The sequence below is a fragment of the Mus pahari genome, chromosome 3 (assembly GCF_900095145.1).
Source record: "Mus pahari chromosome 3, PAHARI_EIJ_v1.1, whole genome shotgun sequence".
In the NCBI taxonomy this organism is placed as follows: domain Eukaryota; kingdom Metazoa; phylum Chordata; class Mammalia; order Rodentia; family Muridae; genus Mus; species Mus pahari.
Genome location: NC_034592.1, coordinates 8,418,668 through 8,431,836, shown reverse-complemented (window position 1 = coordinate 8,431,836; position 13,169 = coordinate 8,418,668). Strand labels below are relative to the sequence as shown.

General features: G+C 46.0%; 1 protein-coding gene across 6 annotated transcripts in view; it reads left to right on the top strand.

Moving 5' to 3' along the window:
* The first annotated feature begins 3,559 nt into the window (after positions 1 to 3,559).
* The window catches only part of Arhgap21 (Rho GTPase activating protein 21), a 119,329-nt gene continuing 109,719 nt past the window's right edge, over positions 3,560 to 13,169 (top strand). For 3 of the 6 annotated variants that reach the window (XM_021192013.2, XM_021192012.2, XM_029536909.1), the window contains exons 1-2: positions 4,303 to 4,587; positions 5,349 to 5,738. In XM_021192013.2, coding sequence (XP_021047672.1) covers positions 5,658 to 5,738 — 81 coding nt within the window. In that variant the 5' untranslated portion in view covers positions 4,303 to 4,587; positions 5,349 to 5,657. Of the gene's footprint in view, positions 3,618 to 4,302; positions 4,592 to 4,974; positions 4,994 to 5,348; positions 5,739 to 13,169 lie in introns of those variants that run through there. The other 3 variants (XM_029536911.1, XM_029536910.1, XM_029536912.1) reach the window with 3 other exon arrangements.

Sequence of the window (13,169 nt, the reverse complement as noted above, 5' to 3'; positions counted from 1 at the left end):
GACACTCTGCTGGTTACTATATATAAGAAACTAAAGACTGTTATCTTCAAGCTCAGAAATTAAGCTAAAAGCTAGATTACCTTAAAATAGATAAGTAATATAGTTACTAACTGCAAAATGCTAAATTAGTAAATAATTTATAATATTTGTTTGAAAGGGCTTTGCTGAAGGGTCCTAGAATTTCCTTGCCTTGGAGAACCACTGCCTCTTGATTATTATTATTATTATTTTTAAAAGACTTCTTTATTATTATATCTAAGTACACTGTAGCTGTCTTTAGACACCCAGAAGAGGGCATCAGATCTCATTAGGGATGGTTGTGAGCCACCATATGGTTGCTGGGATTTGAACTCAAGACCTTTGGAAGAGCAGTCAGTGCTCTTAACCGCTGAGCCATCTCTATTATTATAGTTAAATGCTCTGTAAGTTTTCTGTAGCTATTCAATTTAACATGAAAGTGCTGTTTTTTTTTTCCAAAAAACTGTTAGAAGGTACCATTCTTTTTGAAATTATATGAATAAGAAATAAAGCACACAGTGTTTTCCTATTGAAAGAAAAGGTTGCTCCCCTGATGGAATTTGGTGTCAAATATCTCAGACACATAATTTTGCAAATGCTTCATACTGAATTACAAATTTCACTTGTGGAATTCTCTGGCAAACACTTGTGCCTCTTAGACTTGCCAGCTTCTGTATTCATAATAGAAATCAGCCATAGATTGTCACAGAATGACCTCAGACCAGACCAGGCCTGACCTTAGTGGTTCTATTTCTGGCTGTGACATTTTTTCCTGATAATGGTTTGCCAAACAGTATTATTATGCCATTCTCAAAGCCAAAATTTATATTTTGAGGATATTCTAGTTGCCATTTTTAAAAATGCCTTGCTTGCACTGCAAGAATTATAGTTTACGAGTTGGTTTTGTAGTTGTTCATCTAGTGATGTATTTATTTCAAGTTAGATGATAAAAGATCAGCCTTCCAAGTAAACAGAACTAGAGTTACGGTTGGTTATCACTGATCCAAGAGACTTGGAGTAGACAACTGTCCAGGGATCAATCATGAACTTCATGAAGCCCATACATAGTTCAGGACAAAGTTCACTCAGTTTCCATGACCCCTAAACATTGTTTCACCAACTTTCTCAGGAGAGCTTTTAAGAGTAGCCACATGACTGAGTGTTTGGCTCATTTTCCTTTTGCTTGCCCTCCCTCTGGTGGAGGTGTTAATGAGTGAAACCCCAGGATGGGCAGCTGGGAATGCCAGGGCTTGCATCCCTTACCGTACCCCTTACTCTATTGGTCTGTGGGCAGTGACTGGCTGTTTGTTGCCACTTTCCAGATGACCTTCGAGTGACTGTGCCCTTTGGTCTACACAGAAGGAATCTAAATGGGAGATGAATCATTATTCAGGGATTGCTATTGCTCATTTATCTTCAGACAGGAATAGTCCTAAGTTTTCACTGCTAATGTGTTCCTAGTAAGTGTCAATGAAAGAGTAAAGTTCTGTGGGGAAGCAAATAGTTTAATAGTTAATACCCAACAATTTGATACTTTAATATCTTAGTAACCAACATAATGTTTTTATATTTTCAGAGTCCCTAACTAGCTGTGATTTCACCTGATGTTCACAGCCCAACAAAATATGAAATGTACTGTTACACTCATAGATTCTAGTGGGCAGACCAGAAGCATATTTTCCAAATCATAGTCATGTAGTCTTCTCCATTCAGAGTCTGATACCCATAAGACACACATGATGTTAACTCATAAAGTTATGAGAAGCATCCCCATGATTTTGGGACACTATGATCATACCTGTCCAAAAAATAGGATTAAATTCTTACTTACAGACCACAAGTCTATATAGGCACATAGTAAGTTAAATGCTAGCTAATATGGTTATTATAATTGAAAAGGATGTTTGAAGTAGCTGTATATCAAAGAATGTATTCTGGGCTTGACTCCTGCCTCCACAATACAATCTCATTAAGATGTACATAAAACTCTGAGTAGTACCCACCAGGAGACGAAGGTAAAGAGATGCTGGCTGCCATTGTTCCTGATTAGCTCTAGTACTTACAAACAAGTAAAAATTTGTCCCATTGCATGGAAAATGAGGTAGATGATAGTATTTTAAAAAGACTTTCAGTGTGTGTGTGTGTGTGTGTGTGTGTTTATGTGCAGTGAATACAAGTGCCCTCAAAAACCAGAGGTGTTGGGTATTCCTGGAGTTTGAGTTACAGGTGGTTGTGAGCTGGCTGGTGTGCATCCCAGGAATTCTTTTAACTGCTGAGCCACCTATCTCTCCAGGCCCTAGATAGAATCTTGGTTCTCACATGGTACTTCCTTTGAAATGTTGCATTTGTAGATTTTGTTACTTACCTATAATTCAATACTTTTATTTCCATTTACAGACTTTTTATTCTCTAGTACCAAAAGGAAACCTTCTCCCCAAACCAACATTTGTAAGATCAAAACCTTGTAGATGTGCTCAGCTGTCAGGCACTCAGTTATGCCATGCACACACATTTGCATCTGTAAGTGGTGGGTGTGAACTCTTGCCTGTGTCCACTTATTCCCTAAGCCCACCAGGGATAAACTGCTTGAATGTTATATTTCTATTCAGTTTTTGTTGCTTTACCCAATGGCAGGGTATAACTAGATCTGCCATCGACCTGCATGCTGCTACTCAGTAAATCACAAATATATGGTAGTAGGCTCTGTTTTCATTTATTTATTATTTATCACCCTGGCTATTGGTTAATTTGGTTAGGGACAGTCACACCTTACATTTTTCATGGCTACTGCAAAAAAAAAAAAAAAAAAAAAAAAAAAAAAAAAAAAGATCCAGTTAATTTCTCTCCTCTAAATGTCAGGATCTGGTGGTAAATTCTGTCTGGATTTGGTTGTAAAGTCTGTCTGCCCTCTTTCACTGTAAGGAACTATAAAGTGAGGTTCAGGTTCTTCTTTATCAGCTCCTGAGTGCTCTTTTTGAAAACCTACACAAGAAACAGGACCCTAGGCGATGGGTGTGGGAAGGGGGAGGAGTCTTTAGAAGGTAATTGTAACAAAGATGAAAAAAGTAACACGCTCCACAGCATCTAGGTTTTTGTTCTGTTCTTTCAGGATGGTGGCGACAGTTAATCAGACACAAAAGCTGTCAGTGAGGATCGAAATGACCCTCAATAGCATCAGCAGGGCAGAGACCTGGAGGTGGGACGTGCATAAGATGGGGAGAGGACAGGGGTGGTGAAGAGGTGCCAAGCACCATCCCCACAGCTAGAGGCTCCTCTAGGGATCAGAGCTGGTGGTGAGCCACCTCCCGAGACAGGGTGGGAAGGGAGGCAGAGGGGCGGGGCAGAAGACCTGAGCGGTAGCCCCTGATTGGTTCGCATACTCTCGTAGCGTCACCGGATTGGGCGGTTTGCAGCGGGAGATGTTATGAGGGGCAACAGGGCGGAGCCAGGCGATCGGGTCAGAGCCCAGGCCCGGGAGTGGGCTGTGGAGCGGCTGCCGCGGGGCTGGCGGCTTAACCACAGTGACAGGAGCGTGGGGAAAGCACAGCCACCGCCGCTCGGTTCCGCTAGCCGTGCCTAATCGCTCGGCCGCCCTGCAGGTTAAAAAAAAAAAAATCTGAATGACACGTAACCGCCACCACCCGGTCCCTGCTAACCGCAGGAAGCTACCTTGCAGTGCGGCGGGCAGGGACACTCCCTTATCTGGGAGCTCCATATCCCGTAGCTTCTCGCCCCACCCGCTGCAGAAAAGGGGCCGTCGTCCCCCAAGACCTGTCCGGCAGACAGCTGCGGGGATGTGCCCGCTCCCGGAGCGGCGCTCGGGAAGCAGCCGGAGTCGTGTGCCCAGCGTCGGGGTGCGGGGACGAAAGGGCTAGCGGGTGCCCAGGTTGCGGGGGGCTTGGCGAGCACCACCCCTGTCCCGGCCCGTCTTCCTCCTCTAGCTTGGCTCCCGGGGCCGGGTGACTGCAGACCGAAAACTCCTCGCCCCGGAGCGTCCCCCGGGAGGGGAGGGGAAGGAGGTGGGGTAGGAGGAGGTGGATCCAGGAGGAAGGCGCGAGCAGTCCGCCCCCGGGAAGCAGCTCGCGCGCCCGCCGGCCCGGCCAGTCTCGCGCTCGGCGATCGCGGGCGCGGGAGCGTGGGGCCCCGGCCGGCCCGGCCAGGCTTGAGTGCGGCGGCCGCCGCCCCGCCCCACGCCCTCCCGCGGCGCCCAGAGCCCGGGGCTGGCCGGGGCAGGTCGCGGCGCTGCCTGGGAGCCGACCCTTAGCCCGCGTTCGCCGTGGCGTGGCCGCTCGTCTCACCGCCCGGGGCTGAAGCGCGAGCCCGCGGAGGCCGCGCCCGCGTGTGCGCAGCGAGGGAGGCCGGGGCACAAAGGCGAGCGGCGGGCGCCGGGGTCCGGCGGGCTGCGGAGGAGGGGCGGCGCCTCATGAATATTAACCGAGCCGCGGCCTAGCGCGCCCCGCCGCGGGCCGAGCTGCCGAGCGGAGCCCTCGCTTCCCGCACGCGCCCCGGCCGCGCTTCCCGGGAGCCCGCGCCGGCGACCCGCCTCAGGAAGGGGCGGAGGAAATAGTGGTAGGTGGGTGGTTTGCTCGTCGCTTTCCCCTCTGCTTCAGGTGGCCAGCGGGGAGGGCGAGCGGGGTCGGGGGTGGGGGGCCCGCAGCCGGGAGCCGAGAGTTGCCGGGGCCGCGGCTCTTCCGAAGCATGCCGGGGAGCCGGAGCGGGAGCGGGGCCGCGTCCCACCCGCGGCCGCACGCCTCCCCGCCCGTCCCCGCCGCGGGCCAAGGAAAACAGCCGTCTCCTTGGGGGCGCGGGCCGGGGCGCAGGGCAGGCTGCCTCGGCGGGCCGGAGTCACCCGCGGCCCGGGCGGCCGCCGCTACAGACGCCGCCGAGCCCACGCCCGCTGGCTTTTTGTTTGTTTGTTGGGGAGTTGTAGGGCGTCTGCGAGTCTAACCCGGTGCGGAGAAAACTTCGCTTAAGAGTAGGTGTCCGGGTGCTGCAGAATGAGCCCCCTGCCTCGGCGTTGCCCAGGACATGCAGCACTTGAACCGGGATTTTTTTTTTTTTATCTCCTCTTCTTAGCAGCCAGGCTTGTTTGACATAGCCACCGGGGCAGTTCTGAGGTCTCGTTCTCTTTCTCTAACCGACGTTCAGGCGTTTTCCTTCTTCTTTTTAAATTCTTGCATGAGAGGATTGTTTTCTTTGCAGGGTTCACCTTAGTAGACTTTAATTCTTCGGATTGTGGGAGAGGGGGAACTTGGTCCGGGCTTGTGGCTAGGCTAAAGATCGACGTCTGGGGAAAGTTCATGTCCTTCATTAACTTCTCCCTGTTCCAGGAAGGATCTCCGAAAGCTGATTTTTCTCTGGCCTCGGAGTAACACCGCCTGAAAGTGGACCTCTTCTCTCTGCACTTGGCTTCCACCCTACCTGCCAAGGAAACCTGTCGCCCCTGAACTTTAAGACTGGAGAAATGAAGAGGGCTAAGTCTGTTGAAGAAGGTATTTTGAAGGGGCTTCCTGCAAATCGGTTTTGATCAGTCCTTCATCGCCTCAGAACCTGCTGTGGAATTGCTTCCCGTTTGGTGTGTGGTGGCACCTCTCCAATGTGGACTCCAAAGGATTTGTCTCTTTACAATTTGAAATGAGATGATGGCCACACATTGGACTGGTCTGCCTGAGGGAGATGGTGACAAACTCAAGGCCTGTGGGGCCGCCTCTGCTTGTGAGGTAAGCCAGCTAGCTGGGCGGTGGCTTATGTCTGTGAGCGTCCTAAGAGTACGGGGTCGTCTGCTACTGAGTCGGTCGGTCGGTCCGCTGCTTGGTGGCAGCGCCCCAGTTGACCAGGAGGGAGGTGAAACCTGGCCTACGACTGTTTCTAGGGACTGTAGCGATTATTAGCAGGGGCAAGTCTGCCTTACATGCCAGAATCCTGGTCACCCTTCTGAGCAGGGGGCCAGTCTCCCATGTCTAGCCGAGAAGCCTGAGACCAGTAATACTCAGCATCCATTTTTCCCCCAGTGTTTTGGACACTGGTCAGCTTGGGGCTGGCTTTATGTAACTCTTGTGTGTGTGTGTCACATCCTCCGTGGTGAGGGCAGGTGGCACTCTTTGGTGCACCTGGAATCCAATGTTTTCGACTCAGATGGGAAGGGATCCTGGTTCCCAGTGGTGTCCATAGCAGCGTTGGGTGGGAATCGAAGGCCTCCATGGACAGTTCAGACTCAGTCTTGGAAAACGCCGGTGGTGTTGAGATCCCAGCCTCCTGGAAATCTGGCGTTGCTGTTCTTTTATTATGCTCAGTTGGCCCGTATACAGCTGCACAGTTCTGTGGGCAGTTGTGGGTGGCGGGTGGCTTTCACTGAAGTGCAGAGAACGGCTGGCTGAGAATTTACTTAGGGCTTGTAAAAAAAAAAAAAATTTTTTTTTTTTGAGCCTCCCGAACAGAATTTGTAGAAAATCTATTCACTTATGGCATCACTTGCTCTTTTATTCTAATTGATTTTGAGCAGGTGTCTGGAGTTTACGTTATGACAGTTCTATCGTATTTACTTTGTTTTGTATAGTTCCTGTAATTTGCTTGTTAAAGGTGCTGAACGTTGTTGTTCTTTATCGAGACGACAGTGATCGCAGTAGCCACATCCCCAGTGAGCCCGCCCTCCTGAGCTCACTATTTCCTTGCCTCTGTTGTAAATTTTCTCTTCATGGTCTTTGGAACATGGCTAGTGCTAAACATGTGAATTTGGACATTTAGTCAGTTAAATTTTGGCTAAGAAGGCATGCAGAAAACGTGCTTCACAGTTTACTTCATTTGGGGATAGAAAGTTTGTGTGGAGGGGGCTTTTTGTGTGTTGCTACATTTTATTGGACAGAGCCTCAGGTTTACAGCAAGAATTAGTTTTCTACTTTTTGATATCAGTAAACACCTGCTTGCAGGTAAAGCATGATTAAGTCTTGACACCACAATCCTCTGATCACAGTAAACCATAATGACGCCTTTTGGAAGACCTGCCTACAGCCTGGTGATTGCTTAATGGGTATTGCTGTTACATAATAATATATGCTGTGGTCCTAAAGCCTTGGTTGTCATTGTCTTGTGAACACTTTAATTAGCATGCTGCTTGCATTGTATTTGCAAGAACTAACGTTTATTTGATAATATATGTGTGTATGTTGTTATTGTCTAAGGGTTGTTCTCAAACCAAGAACGTAGACTCATCTTGTACTTGTCTAGAAAGCAGTGTGTATTTACAGCTAGTTTCCTACTGGTTGATTGATAGTGGCAGTATTTAAAGACTATGAAATATGTTTTCATTTGGGCATGTTGCTTGTGTGCTATTGTTTCTAGTTAGGAGTGAACAACATTGTACTTTGCTCATTTAAAGAGTAATTGAATTTGGTATTAAATTAATATGTTTTGACTTTATAAAGACTAGTCTTAGATTCTTTGTGCTTCAGAAAACATTTGCAAACTGGCAGGTGGCAAGTGGGGGGCGCGGTGATATTAGTGCCTTTGGTTAGCTGTGATGTGGGTTTCTCTCTGATACTGGGGACAGATTGTGACTATTTTTGAACTAGAAAGGGAGTTGCCATAATTATATTTGTTATTGAACACTTAGTTTGCTTTTAGTTTTATTGGAAGTACTGTATTCTGTAATACTGTCATTCGACAGTTAAGAAAATGAACACAAAGAAGAAACAGCAGGGATATTCCGTAATGTGTCTGAATAATAAATTGATGTGTATTCTTAACTAATCTTGGTTTTAATGCTGTTTGTCCACTGAGCAACACGCCTAACTTGAATTGGCGTTTCTCTCCTGCCTTATCTAATTAGCTCATTTTGTCTTCTGTGGATAAGGACAGTTGCTTTGCTTAAAACGGAGCTCTCATGCTCCTGTTAAATAATCCGTTTGTGTTGATAAGTATATTAATTTAGGTACCCTTCCTCAGGACTATATTGGAAGAACAAACAGCAGATAAACAATAGCTTTCATAATAATTCACAAAGTGTCTTAGCATCATACAGTCAGGATAGCCAGATTGTGTTCAGACAAACTTACTCTATACATCTAAAAGTCATTCCCCTTTTCCCCTCCCCATAGGCCCTGCTGTGTAACCCAAGCTGGCCTTAACGTCATAGCAGTCATCCTGTGTCAACCTTCCAAGGGCTGGGATTATAGGCAAGAGCCACCAGGGTGGGCTTTAAAGATGTGCTTTTCAGGAATGGTTTTAGTCACCCTGAGCCATGGTGTGTGTATGTCTGTGTGTCTGTCTGAGTAATTTTAATTTGACTTGCTATTTTGTTTAACATAGACTCCTTTAAATATTCTGTGGTAAGATCATTCCCCTTACTTATTACTTAGTTTTAGGTTTCAAGGTTTAGCTTATTGGTGGTATTTTTTGTTGTTGTTGTTTGTTTTCTTTTAACCAGAAAACTGAACAGTTTCATTGATTTTTTTTTTTTCTTCCTTTCCACCCATTTTAAACACTGATTGTACCTTTTAGTCTGTAGCCCCCAGCGGTCTACAATAATGAATTTTAGCCATTTCATTATTAACAACTTAACTCTTACTCTTAATTTCATTGGTTCATTCTGTGTCTTTTTTTTTTACTCAGGCTGAGATTACCCTGTAAGTGTAATGTATTTGTGGCTGATGAGAACTACCCGCTTGTTGACTCGTTGATTAATGGAATACTATAAGCACTAAGTAGGAAATTGCTTGATGTCTTGCTTTGGTTGTCTTTCATTTTGTTTTGTCCTAGACTCCCTTGTCCCATCTCCAGCTCTGTTTTTTTTTCTCTTTTGTCTGTCTGTCTGTCTGTCTGTCTGTCTGTCTTTTTTTTTTTTTTTTTTTTAATAGAGTTCTTTTACTGTTTGCCCATTTCATACTGGGTTAAGCCAGAGCCAGTCTCTTTCTTTTCCTTTATCCCCTTCTCCCCTTCCCTCCTTGGCTCGGTTTTCTGTTTTCCTGTGACTTTAATTTTTATATACCCAGTCTCTGGCCCTATCCCAGACTCTTTGGTTGCCTTCTAGACCTGCATAGGTACTGTGTTTTGTACTCAGTGGTATTTCAGAATGTCCCACAGGCAATGCACTCTTTCCAGATTCTGTCCTGCCGCCAACCTCTGTCGGCTGCTGCCAGCTCTCTTATGAGCAGTGCCCCTGCCTGCTCACCTGCCAGGAAGTAGGTGGTTATTCTTGATTATCTAAAGTTGTCAAGTCTCCGTGGCCGATTTCGGCCATCACTACCTGAGTTTGGGTCGCTGTCTCACTGATACACAGGAGCTTCCTGGTAGCCCAGCTTGTCCATATGTCCTTCCAGAGCTCAGTCTTCATGAGTTGAGTAGTCAGACCACACCTGTCCTTCCTCACCCCTCTCCTTCTTTCTGTGGTTCCTAGAATTGGACTTGTGGGACTGCGGGCAGGTGAAGCCTGCTCGCCTGTCACCTCCTCACAGGTGTCCTCCCCTTGCAGACACCCTCCTGCTTCCCGTATCTCATTTTCACTTAGCCTTCCAGCCTTGTCTCCTGCGTGAATCTTAGGGAAGTCTGCCCTGGCTCTCCAAGACTTATTACTTGCCCCCAGTGCATTAGTTCAAAACACACTGTACTTTATTGGGAACAAGTGCTTACAGCTCTGGCCATCTCTGCCTTCTTTGGACTACAGTCTCCATAAGAGCACAGAGCATGTTTATTTCCACAGTGTCTGACACGTAATAAATGCTCGGTGTTTGTTGAACAGATGAATGGTTATTGTGGAAGGGCTTTACATTTCAGTGACTGTTCACTGAGATCTGGTACACTATCATCATCTTCATTACTCTACTTCATCCTTATTCCCTTCACTGTCTGTGGGATTTCTTCAACTTTCTTACCTGTGTACCTCTCAGGACTTAGTTTGAACCTCTTCCCCTCCTACATTCCATGGTTTTGATCCAGTATTGCCTCAGACTGGAGATCTATTTATCTTTCTATCTATCTGCAGGTGACCTTGAACTTGTGACCTTCCCCATCCACCTCCCAGTTTCTGGAATGACAGGTATATGCTAGGAAGTCTGCCTTTCTCTGTTGCTTCTGCAACAAGATCTCACTGTGGAGCCAGGATGGTCTTGAATGTGCCATCTTTCTGCCCCAGCCTCCCCAGTGCAGGGGCACATGCCACCATGCCAGGCTCCCTTTTATCTCTTGAATTCAGATGCCCACATCCTACTAACCTGGGCACACAGACTCCATCTGCCCTTGGAAGTAAGCAGGCAATTCCAGAGCCAACCTGCTGATTCTCTGCCTCCTGCTGCTCACCATCCCCATTGCTCTCTCTGGGCATGCTCATCACAAGCAATAGCAGCCCTGCTCTGCAGGCTCTGGAGTGATGGTGTCTCTTAGCTCATACATGACATGCATATTTGCTCGACTGATTTCTCAGCTTGCTTTGCTGGTGTATTCTCCATGTTGTAAGCAGAGCAGACTTTTTATGAATCAAATCACGTCATTCCTTCACTCAAATTTCTTTAAAGGCCTTTCATTTCTTTAAAAGTTACAGGGCAGAGTTCTTCCGTGACCTTCAGAGCTTTTCCCTTTCACACTCTGCCCTCACTTCCTGTTACTCTCCCCTCATTCCATACTGGCTAGCCCAGACTTTTGCTACTTTGCACACAGAGACCAAGCGTCAAGCCTCCCACCTGCTGGCCCCTTGTGCGGTGTTCTTCCTGGTCTCTTCATGGCTTGCCCTTGTCTCCAATTTGTGTTTACAGGCCACCTTCTGTGTGATGCATTGCCACACACCCTGCTTAGTGCACAGTGCCAGTCTTGCACTTGGCTGCCCACTCTTCCTTCCCCAGCATTACCCCAGTATTACCCATCTCCAGCAAACCTGCTTAGCTTCTGCTTAGCTAGATGATTTTACTCTGGGCTTTTTTGTTTGGTTGGTTTGGTTTTTTTTTGGAGGGGAGGGGGAGCGGGGTACAGATAGCGAATGTAGAATATAAACATCCCCAGTTTGACTGTTTCATTCAAGTGCTCTTTGTGTCATACTATATTTCTTACATGAATGAAGACGAGAGGAATCCCACAGTGTCATGGAGTTTGTTCTTAGGTGTGTAATGTATAGATATCGTGTGTTAACCTCGGATGAGGGCGTGCTCCGTGTTCTTCGGGAGGCCTCACACCTTCGGTCCCTTCCGTTCTGCCGGGACTGGTGCTGAGATGTTTGAGTCATTTCTCTTCCTTTGTATCTTTCTCACCTTTGGGAAGTTGGTTGCCAAGTTACAGTAACCAGGACAATATGTAGTACAAATGAAGGAAACAATTTGCACCACTGGGTTTGCTCTCAGACTAGAGAAATGGTAATGAGAGTGGTGGATGCTGAAGGCTTAGTGAACAGTAATACTACTAGGGTGAGGTTTGCATGCTAGGGTCTGGGTGTGAGCCCTAGCACTTAAAAGAAAAGAGAGAGAAAGCAATGTGTCTGTAGTAACAATGTTTCTTTAGTGAAAGGATTGTCTACCATATGATATTTACTTTATATTTTTTAACATTAAAAACCAGACAAATTTAACAGCTGTTAATTTTTATGCAAGTATAGAAATGTTAATTTTTTTTATCCTTTTTAATCCCAAACTGCTGTTTACTGAGTTTTAAAATAAGTCTTGTAAAATTCTGGTTTCTAGCAAATCTATACTCAAAGCGCCCCGCAAGCAGCCTTTCAGGGGTGTGTGCTTTGTTCCGGGAAGTCCTGGGCTGATTCTAGCTAGTTAGGATATATGATAACACTATTACTTCATTTTAAGCGTTCCTTTCTCTACATACATGGATCCAAAGCCAGAATACCGCTGTGCCAAAATCTCTCTGTGGAACACTGGGACTGAACGCAAAGCCTGCCAGGACTGAAAATAAATAGCGCAGTAGCAGAAGCACGTATCAGTTGGGGCATCATGTGTGAGTCTGGGTGGGAATGCATGAAGTCAGATCCTTCACTAGATAAGAGCCACCAACAAAGAAAATTTCTCCGTAAATAATTAGTGTTTTTTATAGCATTCATTTCTTTTAATGTGTTTCGAAGTCTGTTGTGCTTTGATTTCATGGTTTTAATTTGAGCTACTATGGGTCAGGTAATCTACAACAAAGGTAATACTCTTTCTTTTGTTCTTTGCGCTGTGAAGAGCCCTGTCATCTTCTTAAACTAACAGTATGCTTGCTGATGTAAGGATGGCCAGTGCTAGTGTTGATAGATGCACAGATGCTGTTATTGAATGCAGCTATTTTCTGTTACAGAAGGGCCATATGGTAGGCACTTGTTTTTCTTTCTGGTTGATGTGATTAGATTACTAAAACGAAAGGTTACTGTATTTAAAGACTGTCCAAGTATTTATCTACTTTTAATCGACCTTATGGAATTAAATGTGTGAAACTATTATAAATAGTCTTCTGTGTTCTCTTTGGGGTAATAAGACTTTGTCTAAGTAACTTTTATAGTTTCTGTGACAAAACACCTGCCATGAAAGTAGCCTCAGGAGGGAAGGGTTTATTTTGGCTTAGGGTTTACCAGGATATGGTGCATAGTGGCAGGGAAGGCGTTTGTGCAAAGAACACAAGGTGCTGGTCACATGCCTCTCTGCTCAGGACAGAGGAGGACTGCTGCTGCCCAGCTTGCCTGGTTCTCTCCAGGACTCCACATTCAGTTCTTCCTCTATTAAAGTTTTCTGGGAATATCTTCATAAACATACCAAGAGGTGGGTTTCCATGGTGATTCTAAATACAGTCAAGTTGGACCATAGAGATAAAACCATTATACATGTTTCATGCAAAACCCCTATTTTGCATTTTCCATGAAAAGATTTTTGTAGTTTAAAGTGTCATTGTCTCATCAAACTGAGTATTGTACAACATAGTTTATTTCACAATGGAGTAATGGAAGACAGCATTTTATGCTTTTAAAGTAACCTGAGAGTGGACCTGAAAGATGGCTCTGGGGTTAAAGTCACTTGCCACGGAACACTGGCAGCCTGAGCTCAAATCCTGTAAACCATGGTGGAGGAGAGAACAGATTCTCTAGAGTTGTTCTCTCACTTCCAGGTGTGCACATCTTATGTGCACCCACATTTGCACATCACACACACAAAGTACAAGTGCTTTAAGAATCTGAAAGACCAACCCCCCCCCCC